The 25,049-nt window shown below is 38.2% G+C and overlaps 1 protein-coding gene across 2 annotated transcripts in view; it reads left to right on the top strand.

The window, feature by feature from the left end:
* Window positions 1–25,049, top strand: part of bmpr1ba (bone morphogenetic protein receptor, type IBa) — a 69,137-nt gene that overhangs the window by 14,453 nt on the left and 29,635 nt on the right. Inside the window, exons 2-3 of one of the 2 annotated variants that reach the window (XM_007548029.2) lie at window positions 4,979–5,050; window positions 24,342–24,754. In XM_007548029.2, the coding sequence (XP_007548091.1) occupies window positions 24,649–24,754 (106 nt within the window). In that variant the 5' untranslated portion in view covers window positions 4,979–5,050; window positions 24,342–24,648. The remainder of the gene's footprint in view (window positions 1–4,978; window positions 5,051–24,341; window positions 24,755–25,049) is intronic. The other variant, XM_007548030.2, reaches the window with a different exon arrangement.

The raw sequence follows: 25,049 nt of genomic DNA, 5'->3' as shown, positions 1-25,049 counted from the left end.
AATGTTGATTTAGTATTTGTGAGAACTGCAGCGTGTTGGGGTTCCACAGTCTGGACATTCGGCACCGGCTGCACTGCGAGGTGACATGCCATATAAATTCAACTTGTATGATTGCTTGTGTGTGTGTTTTTTTACAGTGTGGGTGGGGTCTATGTGTGTGTTCTGGTGAGTTTGTGTGTGCGTGAGAGAGTGAGCAAGAGTGAGAAACCAGCTAACAGAAGTTCCTCAGTGATGTTATGTGTGAGTGCAGGGTAAAAGGCCAGGTATGCTGAGTGACTGCCACATTACCCAAAAGCATGAATCAATCTTCTGTTCAGTCATTTAGCTATTTACAGGCTCACATGAATTTGATCATGTGTTTTCTTGTAATGGTTTTCTAGAATTTCCTAAAGCTTCTGAGGCAGGACTGTTTCACTGGACAGGACTGAGAATGAGGAAAAAATACAAAAAAAATAAGAATGGAGGACCAATGATCATTCTGAATTTTACAATATTATATATGCATTAATTTTGCTGTTGTAATCCATGTTAGGTGCTTTTCCCTTTACATTGACTTATAATAATTACAGCCTCAATAAATTAGACTGAATTAGGCATATATTTGTTGCCACAAAAAGCTCAGCAACTTGAGGATGCTCCATGGACCTAGTGGTCGACAGAACCACAAAAACTCTTAACATTTGCGGCATGGACAACAATTGCAACTGAATCTAATGTCACAACTGCACATTTTCTACTGCATTACGGCTAGTGTGTTGTGTGTGTCAAACAAGATTTGTGAATGAGAGTCACACGGTGTGTGAATGAAGATGAGCTGCATGAGACTTTTTACAGGAATGGCAGATCGTAGACTGAGCTTTGGTGTTTTTAGTAAGGGCTGCAATAAAGCTGCAGTAAGTCATTATTGACATCTAAATAAGGTCAACTCTGTCTTAGTATGGAAAAGAACACGTATATTTGCACTAAGTTGAAGGATTGCGTCACACGTGTGCATGTCTTAAATTGCACAGAATCTCTTCTCTTACTTGTTTGTCTGAAATGGGTCAGTTTGGAAATTGAGACCTCGTATCTCAACGAGATGTCTTGTGTCAAAAGCTTAAACAGTTAAAACAAATGAGGAATTAGAAAACTTTAGTACAAAAAGGATATCCCTAAGACTGCGGCAGGAATCTTGGAGCAGAAAATTGGTCAAGTTGTATCTTAGTTGTATCTACATTAATTATATACCCTGGGTAATGGTAGGTTTTAAAAGATAGGAGTAAAAGTGTTGCTTACAAAAAGCAAAAATCATGTTTATGCTTATTTCTTACATTCACTGTAACTTTATCAGGAAATTGTCCACTATTCATCACTTGTACTGTTCTCTCCATCCTTCTATCCATCTCTTTTAATTGTTTGACAACATGGTGGTATCAAAAAGCAACACATCACCATTCATTAGGCAGATGATTTGACACAAATCATCTGCCTTTTTACCCCAAAAATGCAGAACAAATCAACTTTTCACACACTACTTTGAGACTAACTATAGCAGTGCTGTCAGAGTTATAGCCAGGTGCCATAATATGTTGTTGAGATTGATACGGTCACCATGGAAACCCTGAGTTGTTGAGCGCTGGATCAGGTCCAGGATGCAGTGTTAAAAACTAAACATTATTTCAGCTTCTGGGAAAAAAAAACAAAAAAAAAAACCATATATGAAAAATATCTCCCTCCTGTTATGCCACTGAGACAAGAAATCCATTTTAAAATTGCTAGACAATAATATCAGCAGTGTTTGCTTATGAAAGTAATTTTCAGCATAAAACTGCTCTGAAGGCAATGCTTCTATTGTTCTGGTGATAATAAACATTTCAGTGCATTATAATTTTTAAGTTTTTTTGTTTTTGTTTTTTTTTTTCCAAAAGAAAAAAAAGAAACATTCTCATAAACCTTCAGTGAGACTTATAAGCAAATCTAGACCTCATTGGATTGCTCACAAACCAAACAAGAATTTAGGAGCTGCCCGCCCTACAAGAGAGGAAAAATACACACACTGGCAAAGGTTTATGGGAAATCATAATGTGTAATTGTATCTAGCTGAGAACATTTTGGTAATTTACAGCCAAATCTCAAAGTACTATTGCTGCATAGTGAAAAAGTTTACTACCATATTGATTTAAAGGGTTGCAGGAGGGAGGTAAATTTGACTTTCACACATAGCTGTATCGGACACCTTGAAGCTGGTCTCTGTCTCTTAAAAAAAAAAAAAAAAACTACTCTTTCCAGCACTCTCCCTCCAGCACGTCATCACAACCATCCTTCTACGTGCTTTCCAATGATGTAGTTTACAGTCTTTGTTTGGAGTGTTGTAGTTTGTCTGATGAGCTCAACAGACACATAAATTCAAAAGTTGTTTGGGAATTGCTGCTGCCACTAGTCTGGAGGAGTTGTGTGGGAGGGATGTCGGGGAGAGGTGCTCTGTGTGGCTGGAGCTTGGCTGAAGACAGCCGCTCCAAGAAGGAGCTTTGACTAAATAGGTGGTGCATTGTATTAGCAGACGTTAAGGCATTGCTGCCATGGGAGATTCAAGGATTCCTCAAACATCCATCAATGAATCAAAGCCACACTCTGGGTGTGTGTTTGATGAAGGAATGACATTCTGACATGATTTAAAGCTCAAAAAAGTTAACTTTGCATAATCTACCTGCTGCAAAAGCTATTTTGTACCAGAAATACAAAATAACAGTCAATTTTTTCTGATCAGGGGTCATAATTTTGTTTTTATTGCCAGGCTGAAATGGGGATTTAAACATGACGCTTCCAACATAAGCATAACTGGGTTTAGTGTTTATCCCAATCATTAGCTCCATGTGTTGACGATTAACTTACACCTTGCGATTGTTTTGTTTTTTTGTTTTTTTTATACTTGTCTGTATCCACAAGTTTCAGTCTGCAACTAACATGAGTGTATCTAATATACTCTTATATTAGCCAAATTTAATTACTGGTGCATCATCTTGTATCACAATAGATCATGAAACACTTTGAAGGATGTATGTGCCTTTAGAATATCTGCACATGAGTTTTCATTGCTAGCTGTTGGATTTCTCCAGTCACCCGATCCGCCCATGTTTTTGTTGCCTATTGTAAAGCGGAAAGCGAGTTGACAGATTGAAGTAACTAAGTGAAAGAAAGGATTGGGGTAGTAATCTGTCTCCCTGATCCTTTTTGAAAGAACCAACTGTTTGGGATACAGCCATGACATGTCTGCTCCTGAAGGCCGACCTGTAAGCCGATACCTATAGTGGCATTTTCTGCCATCCCCGCAACTCGGATCAGACAAAGCTAACCAACACATTTGGTACCGCAGCTGGTTCCAAAGGTTGTTTATATCAGCTGTTTATGGTTAAAGTAAAAAGTAAAAAAAGTTTTATGACATTATCTTACTTGTGTTTCTATTACTTTTCAGTGTAGCCTTTTGGCAAGACATTTTCTGTCTGTGTGTTACTTTTCTCTGCTGGTCAGTTCAGGTTAAGCAGTAAACATATAGAATTACTTTGTTTGAGATCTTCTTGTATAAACAAAGATTGACTTGTTCGTTTCTGTGTCACACAGGACCTGGTAGATACCCTCAGTCTAACCCTATGTAATAATTTTCCTTGATACTGATATCTTCAAGTTTTACATTAGTCTAGGTTGATATACAGTCTGAGTTCACCCTCTTTTAAACAAATGTTCTCTGTCCTTGGAGCAGAACTGCTGCCAAGATGAATCTGGGTATTTAATCTTATCCAGTAAATCTCCCTTTCTTCTTGAAGTCAAGTGTCAGTTGTTATCTTTTCTAACTTATGTTCTTTTTTTTTAAATAAGTGTAACAGTTTTAAAATTAATCAGTATTTTGTCTTAATTTACTCAAGGTTCGTGTTCTGTGTGGTGATTATTAAAGCGTGGCAGGTTTTATGACTCCCAGGATTAGATTTCATTGCAACTATGTGAGCTAAAAGAGTCATTATCCTGGACATTTTTGACCCGCAGCAATTACTAGTGTCATTTTCTTCGTCGTTAACTGGATGACACTTTTACAAGGGTAAATGTATGGCTTTTCTTTTTTCCCCCTTAACTAGTTTTGGTTTCACCGATGTATTAAAATCTGTGGAGGCTTTGATTTATGTAAAATCTGCTCATTTTAACACCTAGTGTGAATTAACCCCTTTGTCAAATTGTGGTTCTGACTACAGGCTAGTACTTTAGCAACAGACCACAGACAGGCACGCGACTCACACAGACACGCACGCACGCGCACACACACACACACACACACACACACACACACACGCACACACACACACACACACATACTGAACTGGTTTATAGGATGGCAATAAAAAGCAACGCTGTGCAAAATGAATCCAATGTGAATTACAGTTTTTCTAAAGCTGTGTTTTCTTAGAGATGAAGAAATGGACCCGCCCAGAGAGTTACGGTTATTGAAGGAATTTAGAGTTGAGTTTATTTTTCCAACTCCACAGGTGGGAATCTGTTAGACTTGACCCTTCACTCACTTTATCCTTTCTAAAGAACTTGGAATCCAAAAATCTGCAATCGTTTTTTTTCTCTTGATATTGTGATTTACTCCAAAAGCACGCAAAATATCCCTGTTAGGCTAATTGTTGATTCTGCATTGCAGTTGGTGCTAGCATGCGTGGTTGCTGGCCTTGAGATGTTCCGGGTGTGCACTGCGTCATCTGTTGAATGCTAGTATGGACTTCAGCTCCTCTGTAACCTTGAACAGGATTAAGTGGCTACAGTAAATGTGTGAGGGAGTTCAGACTGATTTGAAAGAGACCAGCTGTGTTACTTGTAGGAATCATGTTTCTGTTCCGTTAAGTTTCTTTTTCTTTTTTTTTTTTTTCAGAAGTAATGGCTGCATTAAAGCTGCAGTTTGTTCACAAAAGCCTTGTGTAATTTCTCCCAAATATTGTGACATTGTGTGCAGGTATTGTTCAGCTGTGTGACCAAACTCTTCTGCGTAAGTCGAAACCAACCAACGTCAACCCATCGCTTCCAGGTAAGAAGAAAATGTGTTGTATGCAAGGAAATTTTATTTGTTCAGCACATTTAAGTAGAATTCATGACACCAAGAATGCTGAAAATAATTTATTTTCTATCCTATTTATTTACAAATAAATAGGATATTTAAACTAAAGTGAATATCAAACATGTGCATGTGCATATGTACATCTTTCCGACATAAAAACAATGCAGCATGAAAAACTAAATCCCTGAAAGCGGAAGAATAAATTGATTTTACAGTTTTGTTGACTGCTGTACTTTTCTATCAAATTGTTGCTCTGTGTAAATGCTCTTTGCACATTCCATTTTGTAATGCATCGCTATCATGGAAGGTTTTGGGCTTTAGTCACACTTCGTTACTGATGTAACTGGAGAAGTTTATTTCCAGGATGTAAAATACCACCTGACACATTCACAAACACACATGTGGTGAAAGAAATGTACATGTGAACTTGCATGTGTAGTCTCAGGTGTGCTAAGAACAGCATCTTTCAGCATGGAGAGGTTCTAACCTGAAAACAACTGGAGGGTGAGGAGCCGGGCCAGTGTAATGATGTGTAAATGTAAATAAGAGAGGTGAGGGAAGGTGCTGCTTGTGAGCTCATGAAAAGACATGAAAAAAACCTTTCCAGTTGTTTCCATTGCATGTGACTCCAAGGACTCCTGCTGTGTAGATGTTGCAATGAGCCAATCTGGACACAAACCTTCTGTTTAACTGATATGTATGTTTTTACTGTTTATTGCTTCAGCAGCTATTAACTATTATTTTTATAGATGAACGAGCACCACATTTTGTAGCCTGAACTTCACTAAAATTATTATGTGATTAAAAAAACATAGTTTTTGTTAGTTCTGTCTCAAAAGATGAAAAAAGACAAGTGGTCAAAACAGGAATCACAACCATAACCAATGGATAAAGGATGTAATAAAATAATATTCTGAAACTAAAAGTTTGGCTGTTTATGATTGTACTCATCAAAGACATTGAACTGGCTGTGATGATAAAATGATATGCAGTGGATAAGTGAAGTTTTTTTTTAACAGATTAATGAAAATAAAAGCGTGATTTGGGAAGTTATTTTTCTCTTAGGGCCACATAATCCACTGTGACTGTTGTCCAGGGCTGGAGCATTGAATTTCCAAGTATTTACAACTTTGCATTTGTTATGTCTAAAATGAGATGCAATTTCTTAATTCCATTCATTCCTACAAAGATCTTCATACAATGGCAAGCTATTGAAAATAAAAACCTGTTTGCCAAAATGAAAGGAGCCGATTCAGACAGACCAAGAGAATTAACACTTTATGGATGTGTAATTTCAATTTTTAAGCAATAGCCATTAAATGCTTATTTTTTTTGTTTGTTTGTTTACTTTGACACTCATTTGACACTTCAGATTCCTAAGTTGAGAAATGAAAGGCAACTTTTTGATTGCACAGAGTTCTTATCGATTTGAATTAACTTTATTTTATTTAAAAGTTGACCCCGAAGTTGACAAAATCATCCAAATTGTATTTGTATGTGTTACGTCCACCAAGGGCACAACGTACTTGAGGACACGAGACAAAAGATGAGGAGGGTTCAACAAAATATTTTATTCATAAATTCACTTCACTTTGTTTTTCTTAATTCAGGTTCTTCTGATTTTCTGTGAAGAAAATGGCATTCAAACCCTCAGATCCCGTGTCCCAAAGAAAAATAAAGAAAACAAAACCCCGAAAGTATTAACAGAAAGTTGGACCTGGTGAGCCGATCAAACATAACAAAACGGTACAGCAGGGGGCCAACCCTATACAGGGCCGTCGAAGCCCCTACTCGTACCGGACTAAAGCAAAAAGAACTTAATGCAAAAGAAAGATCGCAAACAGGACAACCGGTCCCACCAGGCCAAACTCACAACGAAAAAACAAACAAAGGTTAACAAAGATACCGCATGGCAGGCAGGAAACCTCAGCTGCGGCCCACAGCGGCTGGTTCAGCACACACCGCGTCTGGAGGTGGTGGAGCGAGCGGAAGCGAACGGAAAGGCGGAGCCCAGGCGGGAATGGAGGGGAGGCTCCCTACATGCCGAAAGCCAGCCTATTTATAGGCGGACCAACAGCACCACAAATTAACGTAATTAAATGACCAAAAAGAAATTATCCAAACTCCAAAATATATTTACAAAAGGTCATTTAATCAAGGTCTATAAGAAAACAAAAAAAAGAAATAGACAAAAATCATAATGTGCCCGAAGCACATAACAGTATGTTAGTGGAAGTACATTTGTTCATACTGCTGCTTCAGCAAACCTTTGGCCTTCAGCAGCAGTAAAAAGTAGTTTGTGTTCCAACACTGTAAGCAGAGGTCTTTGTGATTATCCCTGTGTGGGATTGAGCAGACTTCTAAATAAATTTCTGCAGCTCCCAGTTTTACCAGAAAGGAACTTCGCAGCTATGCAGTCAGGAGTCGAGTGAAAGCAGAACGCACGATTGGCTGGAAGCGACCTGTTCACTTATAAAACTGCAGTAAGGTGGTTAAAGGCGAAGCTATAGCTGCAGGTATTGGCTTTTGTAAATGGTATTATGCCTCATTTACATGTCCACATTACTGATCCTCCCTCTGAGCCTTCTCAGTGTTCATATGTGCACACTAAAATGTTTGACTAAAACACGTCTGCTCTGACCTTGAGGGTGTTAGCAGTGTTGACGTTTGTTTGGAAGGTGATTCAGTTCTTCAGACTGCTGCCAGGTTTCATGGGTTGAGATCAAAGGACAGCATTTCTTCCTGGGTGACGCTGGAGACAGCTTTGTGTTTGTTCTAAAACTGACTGTCTCACTGTTTGTGTTTCTGTCTGTCTTTGGTTCTGACTCCCTTCGTTGCTGTGTTGCCTACCTATGCGCGCTGTTGTCTGCGCAGCTGTCTTTTTGTGAATTTTGAATTCCAGTCACTGTTTTATTTTATTACCTCTCCGAGGTGTCCTAAAGTCGTGTAGCTTGGCTTTAGGAAGACAAAGAAGAAGAAAAAAAAAGAATTTGAGGTTTTTATTTTAGAGGTAGACCGTGAACATTTGTTTATTTTTATATTACGCTGCCAGCCCCTGTGTAGATTAATATGGACTGACAGCATTTGGAAAATCGTGTGTGATTTTCAATTGAAGGCAAGTTTGCAGGAACTGCTGATTGCTCAATTTCTCTCTATTTGTTTGGCTTAGGAACAATTCTTTAAACCACAGCCAGCTCTAAGTCTTTGCAAAACATGCAAAGTTGGTCTTTGTGGTTTGGAGTGTTTTGCACCTGTCTCTCATAATTCATTGTGTTCATTTTAACACAACAAGTCTGGTCAGGGTGAAGTGATTTGTGCTTTTCATTTCTGGCAGAAAATCAGACTGTTTTAACACCATACAGGTGGAGAGCAGAAACACAATATGAGGTCATGTGAACTAAGTTACAGTACTGAAAAAAAAAATCCTGTGCACACAATGTATAAAAATAAAACTTCTTTAAGATTACAACATGATTAATTCAGTAATAGTTTGACTGCCCTGTCAATAGGTAGGATGCTCCAAGCTGTGCCTGCAGAACAGAGGAATTCATGTGCTTGGTTAGTTGTGAGGTCCCTCCACTCCCCCAGGGATGTGTTTTGTTTTGCTGTTCTCCACTGCAGCCAGATGAATGGACACATGGAGAGCTGGGGGAGGAGGAGACCATTGGACATGTTAAAGGACACCTGTGGGGCTTTGTGGGGCCTCCTCATGATGGACGTGGTTCCGCTTCAGGTGGCAGTAATTTCTCTAAGCCGTGGGGAGGAGCAGTGCAGTGGCATTTTGTGCCTGTGTGTGCATGCACTTAGCATTTGTTGGTCAGTCAGAAAGACAGACACCCAGATAAATGGATTATTGTTTCTCTTATTGGTGGATTTCGCAGGGTCTGCACGGCATTCACTGCGTGTCAGCCGTGTGCACTTCCACATATTCACAGCTGAGGAAGCCGCGAGAACTTTATTGGTTATTCTAGAAGATCGGCCTATGACATTTAATAACAAGCTCCGGACTTCTCATCTGAAGCAACATGTGATCCTCCGCACTATCAGGGAAACAGATGAGGCCCTGAACCAGTAAAGCACAACTTCACTTACACAGACACACAAGCCTGCCGGCGCACATTTGCCTCTAACTCGGCCTTCAACAATAGCACATTTGTCCAACAGCTGATCTCCATATGATAAGGGATAAAAGAATATTAGGGAGAACACCCACACACACGCACGATTATGTCCACAGATGGTTATCGTATTTACATAATCATTAGTTGTGGGTGAAACTCTGTCACGATCTGTGTGGTGTTCCCAGTGGTATTAAAAGCAATTACTGGTTCAAAGATAGAACTGTTCACACATATATAGTGCACATATGCAAATGTATGTATGTGAATGGAGGAATTCAGCCAAGTACTAGGGAGCAATAAAGTTGCCATTACTTAGAGGCCATTCTGTGTTTAAGAATATACTGACTGAAAATTGTGCCGCTTTCTTTCATCCCCACTTTGATAGAAAATAAGCCTAAGGGAGGACCCTGAGTAGTTTTCTGCTATTAGTACTGGCAAAGCGCCGCTTATTTGCAGATCCAGGTGTTTTATTTGATTTGTTTGACCTTCTGTTAACTTTTGTACCACAATAACTAGTACATAGCAAAATTTTAAAGCATCAAATAAGTTGTCTTCATTACCGCTCATGGATTTCTCTCTTTGTCAGAGCAGAGCGAGAATGACTCATGGCTAAATCTCCTGCTGTTAGATGGCTTTGTAACAATCAAATTGAAACTATTTCACTGGAGGAAAATGGGAGTTTCCCTGCTCCATAATGACCTGCAGGAACTTGTATTCACTAACAAATTTATGGCTGGAAGAACAATTAGGTTTTTCTTTTTGATGGATTCTTTATACGCATTCTGAGTAATATGCATGTAGATTTTTGGAATCGACATACTCCATGCTTACAATACATATTTAAACATTATTATAATGTATTTTACTTTTAAGTTAAAAAGACAGCCTGATGAAGTTGTACAAAATATTATTTTGCACTAAAAAGAACTGAAATCTCGTCGGGTTGGTAGACACTTCAGCCTGTTTTTTTTAGATTTGATGCTCATATTTTCTCTCCAACTTCATCTTTTATATTTCTTCCCACTGCGTTTCCTTATGCTAAGTATGAGCTCATACCACATTATCAAAAATAAACTTATTAAGATACATTTTTGTATTGCAATCTGATCTTTGGGCGCCTTTTTGTTACAAAGAAGCACCATCCTTAATTATTGGCAGCACCAGTGAAAATGTACAAAAAAAAATAGATGAAAATGAATTTAATTTTTAATTTCTGGAGCATACTCCCTTACTTGAACCTTATGAACTTTTCTGATCCAAGTCCAACATGTTAAACATAAATGTCAATACAAATATGTTTATATCAAACATATTTGTATTTCAGAGACTTCATGATACCATATACTCTAAAAAAGATTGATGTCTTCTGACCATGCACTTATTAAAGTCCCCCTAAACTTCAGCACATCCTATATATTTATGTTTGTGATGGTAAGACATAAGTTGTTTTGAAGAATGGTTGAAAAATATGATTTTCTGTCATGTTGTATTTCTAGTCAATAGAAGCAGAAGTCTTAAACTACTAAATAAAAATTCTTATATTCTCAGATTAACTCTAAGTGGGATTTTTTTCTCCCTACTTTAGCAACACAAATGTCCTGACATTCAAGGTTGTATATCAAGAGTTTCACACATATTTCTCAGGCATATCAATAATTCTGCATACAAACTGCATCTGCATGGATCAGTCTGCATCTTCCTCATGCACACAACCCTCTCTCACATGCGTGTAAATGCATGTTTTTATGTGTCACAACTTATTTTGGAGTTCAGAGTTCGTCTTCGGAGGTCAAAGTGTGAGTGCAGTGTTTCACTGTTTAGAACAAGTCTTCTGTTATACGCTGAATGGACACTGTGCGTAGTGTTTTCTCTGAGACCCAGAGATAGGGAGAGATTTTGTAAAGAAGCAAAGAAGTTGATGTGGGTGACTGGTTAGATTGTGAGGTAAGAGAGGAATAGGCATTCATGTTTTCTGGTAACAAGGTCATGGATATCTTAGTGATCTCATTGAACTCAACGTGCTCCATGTCTTACTAAATTTGTGTGAATATGTTGTGGAATTTAAACATAAATCTCCACGGATTTATTCAACACTTCTGATAAAAGACAGAGAATGTATGGAGGAATGAATGCATGTTTTGTGTGTTCGGCATTCATGCTTTTCTCCAGACATAAAAGGTCTGTGGTGGTTATCCGAGAACGGCAGTGAACCTAAGGATCTCTGAATAGTGGATTCTCTATATTTGGGAGTTGGACCAAGGCCGCTGACCGAAACTCTGACCCCACACCTGCCTTCTGTGTGTGGCAAGCCAAACTACTTTGGCTTGTGTCTTACAGTCACATTTAATCTTTTAAGTAAATACAGTCAGGGATACAATGGTAGCACATAACTAATGTTACGTTTTCATGTGCTCTGTGCAATATTGTTGTTTGTGTAGGTCACACAGACAGTTGTAGAGCAACACTAAAAGCCCATTCTTTGGACTGACAATAAAATTGTTTACTTATAAAGAATGGAAAAAGGCATAAAAAGGCATCTAAAATGTGTAGGTTATTAGTTCTCGAGGACTTTGGCTTTATTTACTTAATAATTTAAGAGTTTAAAGCATAGGCTTTAAACTCTTAAATTTAAAGCCTATGGCTTTAAATAAATATGAATTTACACTTAACATAAAATCAAATTGTGTTCAATAAACTTTTATTGTTGTGGACCTAAAAGTGGAGTTGATCTAAACTTCCAATAAGGATACAATAGTGTTATAAATATGAGGATCGATACCTAAAAGGCAGTTCTGTATATTTGCAGACATTTTTCAGTTCATTTAAGTTTATTCTAAGCTTCTTTAGATACATTAGACTTGGAGGGATTCTCCAGTATAGTTTTTTATATTCATCTATGTTCAAAGTGTAGTTTAATTTCAATCCAAAATTACAATAGGTAGACATCTCTGGCTTTTCAGTGTGTGTGTTTGTCTATATGTAATGACTGCCAGCAAATGTGTGACCAGTCTCTCAGTTCTTGTTCCGTATTTAGGTCTCAGAGTTCAAGGGTCAGAGGGGGTCGGGAGACAGTATGAATAACTGCCTGTTATCAGGTGGCAAACAAAAGAATGTGTGTGTGCATGTATTTAAGTGAAAAACAGGAAGCAAAGATTGACTGGATGGCAGAAGGAAGGAGACAGAATTAGAGAAATTATGATGGATGGAAATACAAACGGAAACTAACAGGCAGGCTCAGCCACAAATCCAGGTTTTCTTCTGTTGTTGTAAGGTCATACTTTGTTCTTTTTCATCCTTAATGTTTCTCAATAAAATATTAAAAATACACACTTGGGCGCTTTTGCACTTTAAGGTCCAACTTCTTTCTGTTTACTAATCTGCCACATGATAAAATTTTTTTATTCATCCATTTAATTTTTTTGCACACGTTAAACGAACATTATCGTGTGATTAAGATGGGCATATCCTAACTTTGGTTGTTCTCACAATGAAATAGATTGAAACATTAGCTTACAATTATTACAGATATTTCTACTTTCTTTGCCTGGCTCTTCTGGCTACACCAATGTGTTAAACTTGTCGTTTCCTTGCTCAGACTTATTTTTAAAAAACGTGTATGTCTCTCCCTTCTCTGTGCCTCCTACTCCCCCCCTCCCCCCCACTGTCTGTTTTTCTCCCTCATTTCATAACCCCCTCTTCTTTTCCCCCTGCTAATTGCCACCCTGTTGTAGCATCCCGGGAGCCGGGGGCTCATTAATTGGTGAAGAGGAGACAGGTGGCGCCACTATGTTGTGATGTTTCTTGTTAGTTGTATGTGTGTTTTCATTATGTTGACCTTGTGTTTTGGGGAGCATCTTTGTTTGCATGGATTTGTCCTTCTAATTGTATGTTCCAATATATTAACATGGATTCGAGAGTATGTACTTGTGTGCATGTGAAAGTATGAGTTCTGGGTGTGACTCTGTTGAAATGGGTGTGTGTGTGTGGGTACCCTTGCTTGTTAGCCGCACAGAGCCCCTTCTCACTGTAATCTCTTTGTTTATGCAGTGTGAAAAGGGCCTGACGGGGGCATGAACTCCCCACGCTCTTATCCCACTGCGCCACTCACCCCAAGTGGACCATCATGCTTCACCACCACTAGCCTGACACTGGCATTGCTCCCATCACTTCCCCCACCTCATTTTAACAATGCAGTACTTCTTTTGTCTGACCCTCTTCTTTTTCGATGGCAACCCCATCCTAAAATAATACATATTGTAAGTGATTTGCAACGATAACAATTCAGCTGGATCCAAAGGTTGGAAAAGTTCAGGAAGTAGAGAGCTGCCGGAGCTGCAAACCATCTTGGTTTTGATAGTCATCAGATAAAATGGTGGTGGTTTTTATGCGTGCCATCCGATAACATCCTGCAGATATCCCTGGACTTACACACACTTCCTCAATCTCTCATTCGTTGTCACTCTTTCGTCTTGATCTGGTGTTGTTCTCTGCACTGTGCATCTTGCCAAATTTGCGAAACCAGTTGGGAATAAGTTGTATATTAGCTGCATCGCATTGTTTAAAGTTTATAGTATGGAAATTAAGGTATATTTTTCTTTAAGAAAGGTTTGCCTGTCATTGTGTCTGATCTGATTCAATTTCTAAATGTATCCCTCTCATCAGGTGTTCCCCCCTCCCCCCAGGCTTAAAAACAGCAGTTATCAAACAATCTGTACAAGTCGCTATTGAAAATTACAGGCCAATTTGCAATCTTCCATTAATCTGCAACGTTTTTGGAAAAGCTGCTTTTCGACAGCTAACCAGCTTTGATGTTAGTTTCAATGGAGAAGCACCATTCAGTTGTTATGCCCCACTTATCTGGAACAAACTTACAGAAAACTACAAAACTGCTGAAATACAAAGTTTCTAAAAATCAAGGCTAAACCCCAAACTGTTTAGAGTTTGGAGAAAATGTAATGTTTGCTGATTTGTTTTTTCATTATGTAAAGTACCTTGAGTTCCCTTGATATTGAAATGTATATAAAAAATAAACATGCCTCGCTTTATCGTAACTTTTTCTTTGTTATTCTGATTTGCCTGCTTTAATCCAACTACTTGACTCCAGTTTTCCCGTCGTCTTTACCCTCACCTCAAACCTCTCTCTTCTCACTCTCCTTTGAAGTGTTAAGGATGATCTCTTAAATCTCTTACATGATGTTTGTAATTGGTAAAGTCTAAAGGGAGAACTCTCACAAAGAAGCACTGTTTTTTCAACCAGGTGGTGTTATCAGTCCTTCAAACTGTGGGCTTTTGGCAGCTCTAAATGAACTGGTGTTATGGGTAATCAAGTGTTATGGAATGTGTGGTTACTGCATCTGTGTGTGGATGGATATCTGTCTTTGTACCTCTGGTTTGTAGATCAGGTTCCAGCTCCTGATGTCACCAAGTTGTTTGGCCCTAAACAAGTCCTAGAAGAGGGAACAGCTTGTTTTTTTTTTTTCTTTTCTCTTCTGCTAAGTTTTCAGATAATTTGTTGGTGCTTCAGGTCTGTCACCCTGAATCTAACAGTGAGTTGTTATATTAAACTGAAGGATTCTTGGCTTTAAAGAAATAGCCATTTGCCTCAGAAACACGTGTTGCTCTGTTATTAGTGGAAGGCCCCAAAGACTACGGGTGAAACTAGGTTAGTGTAAAATGGTTAATTGGAATTACCAGAAGCCCATGTTTGTATATCAGTCCTCATGACCTGTCTAAAAGAGTTGCCAGTGATCTAACTGTAACAAATGTTCCCTGACAAGTACAGATATTTAGATATTGTGGCTCTTGTAAATTAGTTTTGTTTGCTTATTTCATAGCTAATTTGCCATCGTCAGTTTGTGGTTTGAAAACTGCTTCTTCAAATTGTGGCTCTAGTAACATATCAGCAGCAAAACCGCTACTCCTTCAATTATTTTGCCTCATGACAGGCATGTGCCTCCTTTGCAGCTTTTTGAACTGTTTCCATCAGGATTTTAGTAACTTCTTCAGTTCAGAAAATCTCTGGCTAATGTTTCCCTTGCATGACAGCAAGTCACACTGTTGGTGACACAAATTTCAATTTGTGCTTCTCATATTTTGTGTGAATTAAACTGATTGTAAAAATAGATGGAAATAAATGAAAAATATTTCACAGGGTTTTGTTATTGAAATATTTTCAGCATCAACAAAGGGTAACTTATTGTTATTACTTTCAATACAAAAAAGGAGAAAATTAATTATATTAATGTTTTATAGTTTTTGTGTTACATTTTAACTGGGATTCTGAGGAGTGTGTCTATGCAGTCAGTATCTTACATGTAAGTCTTGTAAGACAACAATCTGTTTTTCTTTTAGATATTCTTGTGGTTAAGCTGAGAGGAGACATATTCCAAGCTAGATTTTTATATTTTCTAATTGGTTTAGACCACAATATGGACTTGATGTGTTTCTGTTGTTTAACCACAGGAAGACTTTATGTGATGCTGAGACTTTTCTTTTTCCCATATGATTAGGTGCACCAGTGTAACCACAAGTTTGTTTGTTTTTTAGGTCCACCATTGAGAAGTTAGGTCACACTTGCTCTCTAAAACTCTGATTATTAACAAGATATTTTTTCAGCATTAATGAAAATAATTGTCTCACCTGTGATAAGAGCAATTAGACTTGTTTTTGGCTACTAAGTCTACTCACAAAGTGTAGTTTTATTCTAATCTTCGCTTTCTATATTGATTTTTTTTTTTTCATTCTGGCACGTTAACATGAAGCTCATATGTCTTGTCTTATTAATGTATAAAATTACCTGTTATAAGGATTAACTTATAGTTTTCCAAAAACTGGATGTCACTTGAAATCTTGCATATAGTGTTAAGATTATCAATTTCAGATGTTTTGAGATCTAGTTTATGTCCTTTGCAGGCATTACGAACTGTTTAAACCTTGATCTCATGACACCACACATAGCAAAACAAAAATATTAAATCCTGAATGTCTGACATAAGGGACAATTGGAAGGTTGTCATGATGTTAGATACTGGCTTTAATTTAATGGATTAGTTTAGTTAGGGAAAAATAAGTATAAGAACCAAAGTGGACTTTAGTTGGATTTTTGAAATTTTAAGTGAATTGTTTTTCTAACTGCAACCAATCCATCTGTTGTCGTAGCACAAGTGTAGGGCGTTTTACACATTACTGGAATACTTAATGATATTTTTGCTTTTTTGACACCTCTTAGATAAGATCTCAAAAAAACATTTATTGTCTATTCAGTCTTGTTGTTCATAAATAAAGTTTGTTAAAGTAAGATTAAATAGCATTTTTGATTTGCAACCTTTATTTAGTTACAGATGGCAGTCAAAAACCACGTGGGTGGCTGGCTGCAGCATATGATCCTCATTGTTTGAAAAGTGGATTTGTGAATCACTGTAGTAGGCAGGACGGATCCCACAGAGCAGGTGGGACAGCTCTTGCTCTCTCAGCTCCCACTCAGGATCTTTTCTGGGAGGTTTTTCTACCTCGCCATGCCATTGTAAACATTCCTCCCTTTTAACCAGCTGGACTCTTCTTTAGCAACCCTGATTCCTGCTTTCCTACTTCTAAACGCACAATCAATTCACATGCTTTTGTGTGTTTGTTTTTGCAAAAATCTCAAATATATTAAATCAATTTGTTTTACTTTGATATAATCAGAAAATTGACTTCAAAAATTATGTGCCTTTTAGTCAGCTATCAGGGCATTTATCATGCAGAAATATTACTCTCCATAAAACTTTATTTGAAACTATAACCAGCTGTCTTTGCAAGAAATTTACTACAGCAATAAACCATACATTCGTTATCGCATTGGGATTAGAAGAGTGGATCTTCTGATACTGAACTTTTGGTTTTCTATTCTGTCTCGTCATCCCTGCCGATAATTATATGCTAGTTGTAAGGTGCTATTGTGACTATTTAAAATTACTACAGCACACTATAAAAGTAATTCCCAATCAATCAATAGACTTTCATTAAGTTTAAATATTTCAACATCTACCATGAAGAGCTTCTGTGTCTGCTTGCATGTGAATTTGTCTTTAGTGTTAATGTTTTTGAACATGAGTAAGCTGTTTTGCTGAAAGAGTTCAGTTTATTTTAAAGGGAAAATTTGAGTTGATATTTCAGTAATTTGAAGATTAATGCAGAATTTACTTTTTTTGAAATCCAGAAATGGAAGAATATAGTTTGGGATTGAGATAATAATCATACCTCCCCCTGAGGCCGACTGCCACTGTTTCTGTGCTGCCTGGTAGTCTAAGGTGTCTCATTTCTTTTGGTTTAGTGGTCACCTAATCTTCCAAACAGAGCAGGAAAGGTCCATTTTGAAGGTTAGAGGACCACCACCTCTTGAGTTCACCTAGAAATGAACACCCCTCCTGATCTTGCAGTACAGTTCAAGAAAAAGGAGTAAATGGGTAGAACAGCTTTGACACCAATGGATGCAAGTTGGGAGATGTGAAGAGTAAAGCCGTTTTGTCAGTGTCAACATGCAAGAGTGAGAAAGGGAGAAAGGAAGAGCAAGCTAAAAGGAACAGTGAAGTCTTTCTAAAGTTGCTTTTCCATCATTGCAATTTCCCCAACATATTTTTTTTGTAGAAGTGAATTAAATGACTGTGGCATTCGGGAGAATTTTCATCTTTTTTTTATGTTTCAGCATGTCAAATTATGTTTTAAACAGTGTTTTTGCATTTCAGGATGTTTGGCTTTATTTTTAAACACCTTGGGAATTAAGAAAATAACAAATTCCAACAGTAATGATGATTTTTTTTTATATGAGCCATATGGGCAGTTGCCCCAGGTGGCATTATGAGTGGAGAAAGCGCAATCACTCTTTTTGAAATGTATCTGTTAGTTGCTTCTTGCTGAGTCAAATGTATTTGTATTCCATATTTCAGAAACAATTGTTGCCTTAAGCCAGTTCAAAGTGTTTTACGTGATTAACCAAAACACAATACAGCAACCAACCCTGAAACAACCAAAGAAACATCACATTTGTTAAATATCATCATCATCATCATCAAAATCATCAACAGTAATCATAATCAAATACACACCAAATATATAAATTATTGTTCTAACTGTTTTTAATCAAAGGCAACTATAAACAGGTGGGGTTTTTAGTCTTTATCTTAAGTAACTTGCTGGTTCGGCTGTTTTGCATTTTCTGAAAGTTTGTTCCAGATTTGTGTTGCATTATCAACATCATCTCAAGGACCATTTTGGAAATATATCCCACCATTGGCCACTCTGGCTCATTATCATACAGGTCTTGCTTTTAGTAAGGCACTTTCCCTGGTTTTAAAAAGATTGGACTTTTGAGTTTCTAACTAAGCAGTCATCATCCAGGACTGATGTTCCCAAACTGAATCTGCTGTGAAGCTAACTCCCTTCTCCCCCTACTTTAGCACAAATAGCAGGAATCCTCTTTGAGCAATGCAGACATAAAGACACCATACCACAGGAGGTCAGAGGTGAAACTGTCACTGCTCCATCATCACGCCTTTCTTCCCACTCTGGGAACTAAGCCGTTTTAGGTGTTGTGATGGGTTACAAAACGCTTTAGTGGACCCCAGGCACCAGACCAAATACTGATGACAATGTTAAACTCCTCTGACCCTTTCTTACTCTTTATTTTTCTTCCCCTCTTCACAATCCTTTACTTATTATCCTTCATGCTCTAGGACTATTTTATAATTCTTACTTTAAACATCTATAGGCTAAATGTCTTCATCTTCTAACGCAAAGTGCCGAGCAGCCAAACAAAAACAATTTTCCTCATTGCACCACAGTGTGGATTTTCTCCAGGTGGAGAATTTCAGAGCAGAAATGGTCCATAGAAAAAGAGGAAACCAGCTCAACTCCCACACACAGCGTCTCTCTTGTTCGACAAAGCATTCAGGCAGAAAGGATTGCTATGTAAATGCAGAGTTGAATGGGAGTGAACAGACGGGTTTAAAGTGGATTATGTTAAACTGCTTGTTAGTTTAAAGATAAACTGAAGTGAATGGATGGGGATTAGCAGATGTGCTGCTGTGCCACTGAGGTGTTTCTCAAAGGCTGACCTAATCCTCTATCTCCTTGTCAGTTCACATCAAATAAAAGGATAAGGGTTTCTTTAAGGGAACAGAGAAAGGTAAATTGAGATGGTATTAATTAGCTGACTATGCATCATAGATGTTTCAGTGTGACTTAGGCAGTTTAATCCAAGATTATAGGTTGGGTTTTCATTCATTTTAAACCACATAGGATGCTTGTCGTTCTTCACAAAGAGGTGGAACGTTGGATGTTTCTTTATCAAGGCAGAAGGAATCGATATTTTTCTTGGAACATTAATTTCCCACATTTTCTTTTGTGCCACAAGCATAAAACATATCATTAATCTGAAGGAGGCTTCAACGCAACATTTTCTGATGTAACAAAGGTGTTGGGTTTTCCAGTATCACCAGAAAAGATTTGTCTCTCTTACCACAAAGGTTGTCCCCATTGACAAACTGCTAACTAGCAATGTGTCATGGTTTTTATATTATTTTTAAACTCAAGAGAATAAAGACAAATGTCTTAAAGATTCACCTTCTAAAAAGACATGATACTGAAGTACAAATTTCATCCCCAGTGAAAGACGTTATTATTTTGTTGTGTTGTGTCAGCATGTCAAAAATGATTCAGAGTTGCACATCAGGTAAAGTGCTGACCTCAGGCATCAGCTGTTGTTTTTCATCCGAACGAGCAAAAGCAGTTTGAATGCTGTTAACCTATGAGACAGAGAAACATTCCTGCTGAAGACTTGGATACAGGCAACTTCATTTGTGGCTTAAAGTGGAAGCTTTACAAACAATGTTACTGCTTTTCATCTATTCTCTGAACTCTCACTTCTGCCCTAAAGTTTGCCATGCGTCATTTATCATTTGTTCATCAGAAATCATTGTATAATGAGCACACACATCCACCATTCTTTATATTTTCTTGTCACTATCCTTTTGTTTGCCTCTGTTTTTTTTTCTTTAGTTTTACTGCTCATCCTTTGCTTGTGCCAGTGTGAGCCATTCATCATGTGAAGAGAATCATGCGTGTGTGTGTGCGTGCGTGCGTGCGTGCGTGCGCGCGTGTGTGTGTGTGTGTGTGTGTGTATGATGCATGTCTGTGCTGATTTGCTTGAAGACAAGATATCATATGCAGATCAAGAAGTGACCCCTTCAAAAACTGTTATTTAAAAGGTATTGAAGACTGATGCCCCATGACACACACAAACATCCACACTCGCATACACAGTTTCGCAGCTATCGGGGGCAAATGCTGTCACAGTTTTTAAAAGGCTTCCCGCAGTTAGACATGCTTGAAATGACATTCTGGTTCACTAGAGAAGGGGAGTGAGGGGAGGAGTGCAGCAAAGAAAGACAGAAGCAAGGGGGGGAGAGGGCAGGCACATTTTTTGCTTTACAGAAAACAAAAAATAGACAATAATGAGTGAAATATCTTAATAAGAAGAGCATAGAGAATTTTTATTTTATGTTGATGCAAAATAAAACCTCTATCAGATTTCCCAAGCTGATGTTTTGATGTGGTAATATTACTATATTATAATATTTTATTCCTGTCTTTACCCATACAGATTTCTGACATGCCAATTCTGATTTGGACTTTTTATTCAAAAAAATATTGTGTGGGTTCTACCTACTGCATATAGTCCTGACCTCTAATCAGTCTGTTGAGATTTGTCTGCTCCAAAATAGATTAAAATTGTCCGATGAAATACACACTGTCTTTGTGCTTTGAAAGATGGAAATTCAGCAATCATGTTTCTTTGAAGTCTGACGTGTTGATAATAATTGTAACCAAATCAGATTTTTTTTATTTTCTTTCTAAGGGATCTAATACATAAATTAAAAGCAAACATATTGCACCTCTTTGATGGGGATAGTTTTGAATCCAACAGAAAATGTATGGATTTAAAAGAAAATTTGTATTTTCAGATCAATTCATAACTCTCATTTTTTTAAATTGTCTTTATCTATTTTATTTAAAAACTGCCTAAAGGGACTGAAAATTGTCTTTTTTTTTTCCCCCTCAGTTAAATACTCAGATTTTTCTTTATTTTGCATGTCAATCCAAAATCAAAGTCAATAGTAGAAATATTGGGTAGTTTGAAGAATCTCTTAACTGATTGGTGAAACTCTATTTTGTACTTCTTACACTATGTGCAAATTATGACTAGAATTTCATTGAAACTTGGAACAGGACTCAGATCTGATTTGATTAAACTTTTAATCTTGTATACAAAAGGTTGGGAACCGCTCTCTAATGATGAAGTAGCCTACTTTTAATTTTTTTCTCCAAGGAGAGATAATCAGCCTTATCCCTACTCTTTGTTTTTACAAATGAAAACGAACAAAGAAAATAAACTATAAGGAGATATCTAGGTGTTTCATTTACCAAAAACTTTAAAGACATTGAATCAGTTTCTTATATAGTGATGGTTCAAATCTGTGATGCATTGTTTCATGCTAAAAGGAAATTGTTCAAAGCAGAAACATACACACACATACACATGGAGTTTTGTCAGCAGTAAATGCCCTAAAGGCAAGAGGATAGCTCTGGAAAGGAAATGGTCTATTAGAGTGTCTCAGCCCATTTATTTATTAGTATAAAAGCCTCAGGCCTCTATGATGTAATCTCTAACAGCGCCTTTAAAGTGTCTCTGCCAGCCACCTGAACAGCTCTCCACTGTGCGAAGAGGTGTTCTCAACACGGTTTTATAAAGTATCTATTTCTAGATACAAAATGTTATATTTTCAAAAATAAAACTTTGCTCCCTGTAGAAAAAGAGTGAGATGTAATTCTGACTGATTATGGGAGGAGAATCTGGAGAGTTATCAGTCAAACAACGTTTAGTGGAGTGTGAACTCAACAGGTCTGAAATGACCTGTTCTCTAAAGGTCATCATCTTAAACTCAACACGTAGACGAGAATGTGGAGATTATAGCCAAAAATTGTTAAGCTGCCAAAAATGGTTACACTGTATTCTCTCTATATACGACAGGGTGTGATCAATGAAGTTGGAATTGGTTTTTAAGCACTGCATGTAAAATGTAGGACTGAACAATAAACAATGAATTCAAACTTTTCGAATCTACAACACACGTTTTTGTGGACGCCTTCCTGGTGAGGTGTTGTAGACACAACAAGCAACTCCAGTACGTTTTTCCAACTAGGGCGTGTTAAGCACAGATGTGAGATTATATATTACTATTATGATGAATTATGGCAGTAGTTATGGAAAGAAATCACAAATTTGTTTCGGTTATATGTTATTTCAGAAGACACAGGTAGAGGCCTCCACAATTTTATGGCAGCCTTTATCCTTAATGACTACACGATAAACAGATTGTGGTTGGTGAGATCGATTACGTGTCTGGTGGTCAGCACCACAGGGGATGCTACTCTCGGTAGCCCTTCAAGTCTATACCTCAGATATTCAGCTAAATAATTTTCATCTGCAGTAATTCTAGAAATACTGCAGCTATCTTATGTATCAGGGGTACAACAGAGGCCAAGACCAGAGAGTTGGTAGAGTTGGTAGACTGTTTCATTGTATTGGAACAATCACCTCATCTTAAACAGAACAAAACAAAGAAATCAGTTGAGGATTTCATGAGAAACAGAAATATGTGAAACACTAGTTCTACCATTGGGGAACATGTGGAAGCTGTGGAGGAATAAACGTATCTTGGTTTGTCACCTAGATTAGTGTTTCCCAACCCTGACCATCAAGGCACATTCACTGTCCTGCATGTATTAGATGTTTCCCTGCTTTAATGTTCCTGATTCAGATGATTGCAGTTCACCAAATGCCTGTTAATCAGATATCAATTGAAATCAGCGGGGGTGAAGCAAAGAAACGCCTAGTACATGCAGGGCAGTGCGCCTTGAGGGCCAGCATTGGGAAACACTAAACTAGATAACAGACTGGAGTGAAGACACAACATTGAAGTTGTATGCAAGAAGTGGCTGGGCGGACTGTACTTCTTGAGGAAGCTTAGGTCGTTCAATGTTAGCAGAAGAAGAGTGCAATCCTTTCTGTCTGCTAGAGCAGCAGCATTAGAGTCAGTGACTTGGAAAAGCTCAACAAAGTGATAAAGAAGGCTTACCTTGGTCTGGGAACTGGATTGTCTTGTGAAGTGAATGCTCCATTTAGTCCTTCATGTAATAAAGGAGCAGTTGTGTCACACTGCTGTTGTGACACAACAACAGTGTCTTCATTCAGAGGTTTTTCAGATCTGATGCAGTACAAACTTCTACGTGAGATCCTTCCTGCCCACAGCGATAGACATTTATAATGAGTGTGCAGAAACACATACTAAGAGTTATTGCATCATTAAATTTCCCTCTGAGAATAATAAAGTATTTTTTGTTTTTTGTTTTTTTTAATTAATTGAATTGCATTTGACTTTCTGTCTCAACATGTTTCCATTGACAGTTGTTCTGATTCCTGCTTGTGCTTGACACTTATGAAATATTGTAGATAAACCAAAAGTACTCTGAGCAACATTCTGCATGTCTCCTTACATTTAGGAGACAGGCATATTTCTTTTCCAAAGATTTGGATTAGTTTTTAAAAATATATATATACTGTATATCTAAATAATCAAGTTGGATATACAGACTGAAACAACAAAAGTATAACATGACCAGTAGTGCATTTTACAAGCCTCCTGATAAAGTCAGTACTCAGCTAGTCACTGCTCAGATGCTTGTAATCAATTGTTGTATCATTTTTTATCTCACACAGTACAGGCAGAAGTTATTTCGAGCAAAATCTGCAAACAGTTAGACTCAGAATCTCTCAGATCCTAGTTTGTGTCTTCAGTATCCCCCCATAACTCTCCTAACTTTTTCTAAACCCCATCTTGCTCATGTCTTCTCCCTGCCCCCGTTTTCTTTCCATCTCTGAGTGAATATCTGCGTGCGTGCGTGCGTGCGTGCGTGCGTGCGTGCGTGCGTGCGTGTGTGTGTGTGTGTGTGTGTGTGTGTGTGTTTGTGAGTTGGTCAGCCCTCCCCACAAGCAGAGTAAAGTTAACTCCCCCCCTTTTTCCCTCTCTCTCCCTGTCTCTCAGCTGGCCTCACTGCTACTGTCAGACCTGGTTGGAGGACGATCGGCACCAACGGCTGCTGCCGATGCTGGTGTGTTTTGTGTGGTGTGCTCTTTCTCGAGTTGCGACCGACCGACCCACACACTCACACAGTGGCTTGCATGCCTGATACTCCCCCCACGTCCTGCTCTCCCTCCCTCTCTGACACATACTACACACACTCACTCAGAGGGGGAGCCAGTGGTTGTGAGCGTCAGAGCCTGGCGTGTGGAAAGAGCTGAACAACGGAGCGCAGAGGAAAAGTGAGGAGCACAGGAGGGAGACTTGTACCATGCCAGAGCAGGGAGAAAAGCCGAGGGGCTGCCTCTCTCTCTGTCTCTGGAGCCGGAGTCCTCTGTTATTGCTTGGACTGTTTTCCCTCCAACAACAGGCCAACGGTAAGTTACAGTAAACTTTCTCCACTCGCTGCTGCCCTCAACACTTCGGCTGTTTCTACCTTGGCTTTGCAGTGATGTCACTCTCCTGCAGCTCATTAGATGGGCTCTGTTTTTATGTGTGCTTTCTTGAATGTGTGAACTAAGGTTTTTCTTTGAGTTGTAATTTTGATAAGCACACTTTGGTATGCGGTGTCTGTTTTCTGCAAATAATCTGGGATCATAGTGAGTTTGATCAAATATCTTAAAATTGTGGTAATTTTTGTAGAGGTTATCTGAGACACAAAATATTGGATAG

This window comes from Poecilia formosa, unplaced genomic scaffold (genome assembly GCF_000485575.1).
Source record: "Poecilia formosa unplaced genomic scaffold, Poecilia_formosa-5.1.2 Scaffold25, whole genome shotgun sequence".
In the NCBI taxonomy this organism is placed as follows: domain Eukaryota; kingdom Metazoa; phylum Chordata; class Actinopteri; order Cyprinodontiformes; family Poeciliidae; genus Poecilia; species Poecilia formosa.
The sequence above is the reverse complement of the archived record's forward strand: the minus strand, read 5'-3'. Positions and strand labels throughout refer to the sequence as shown.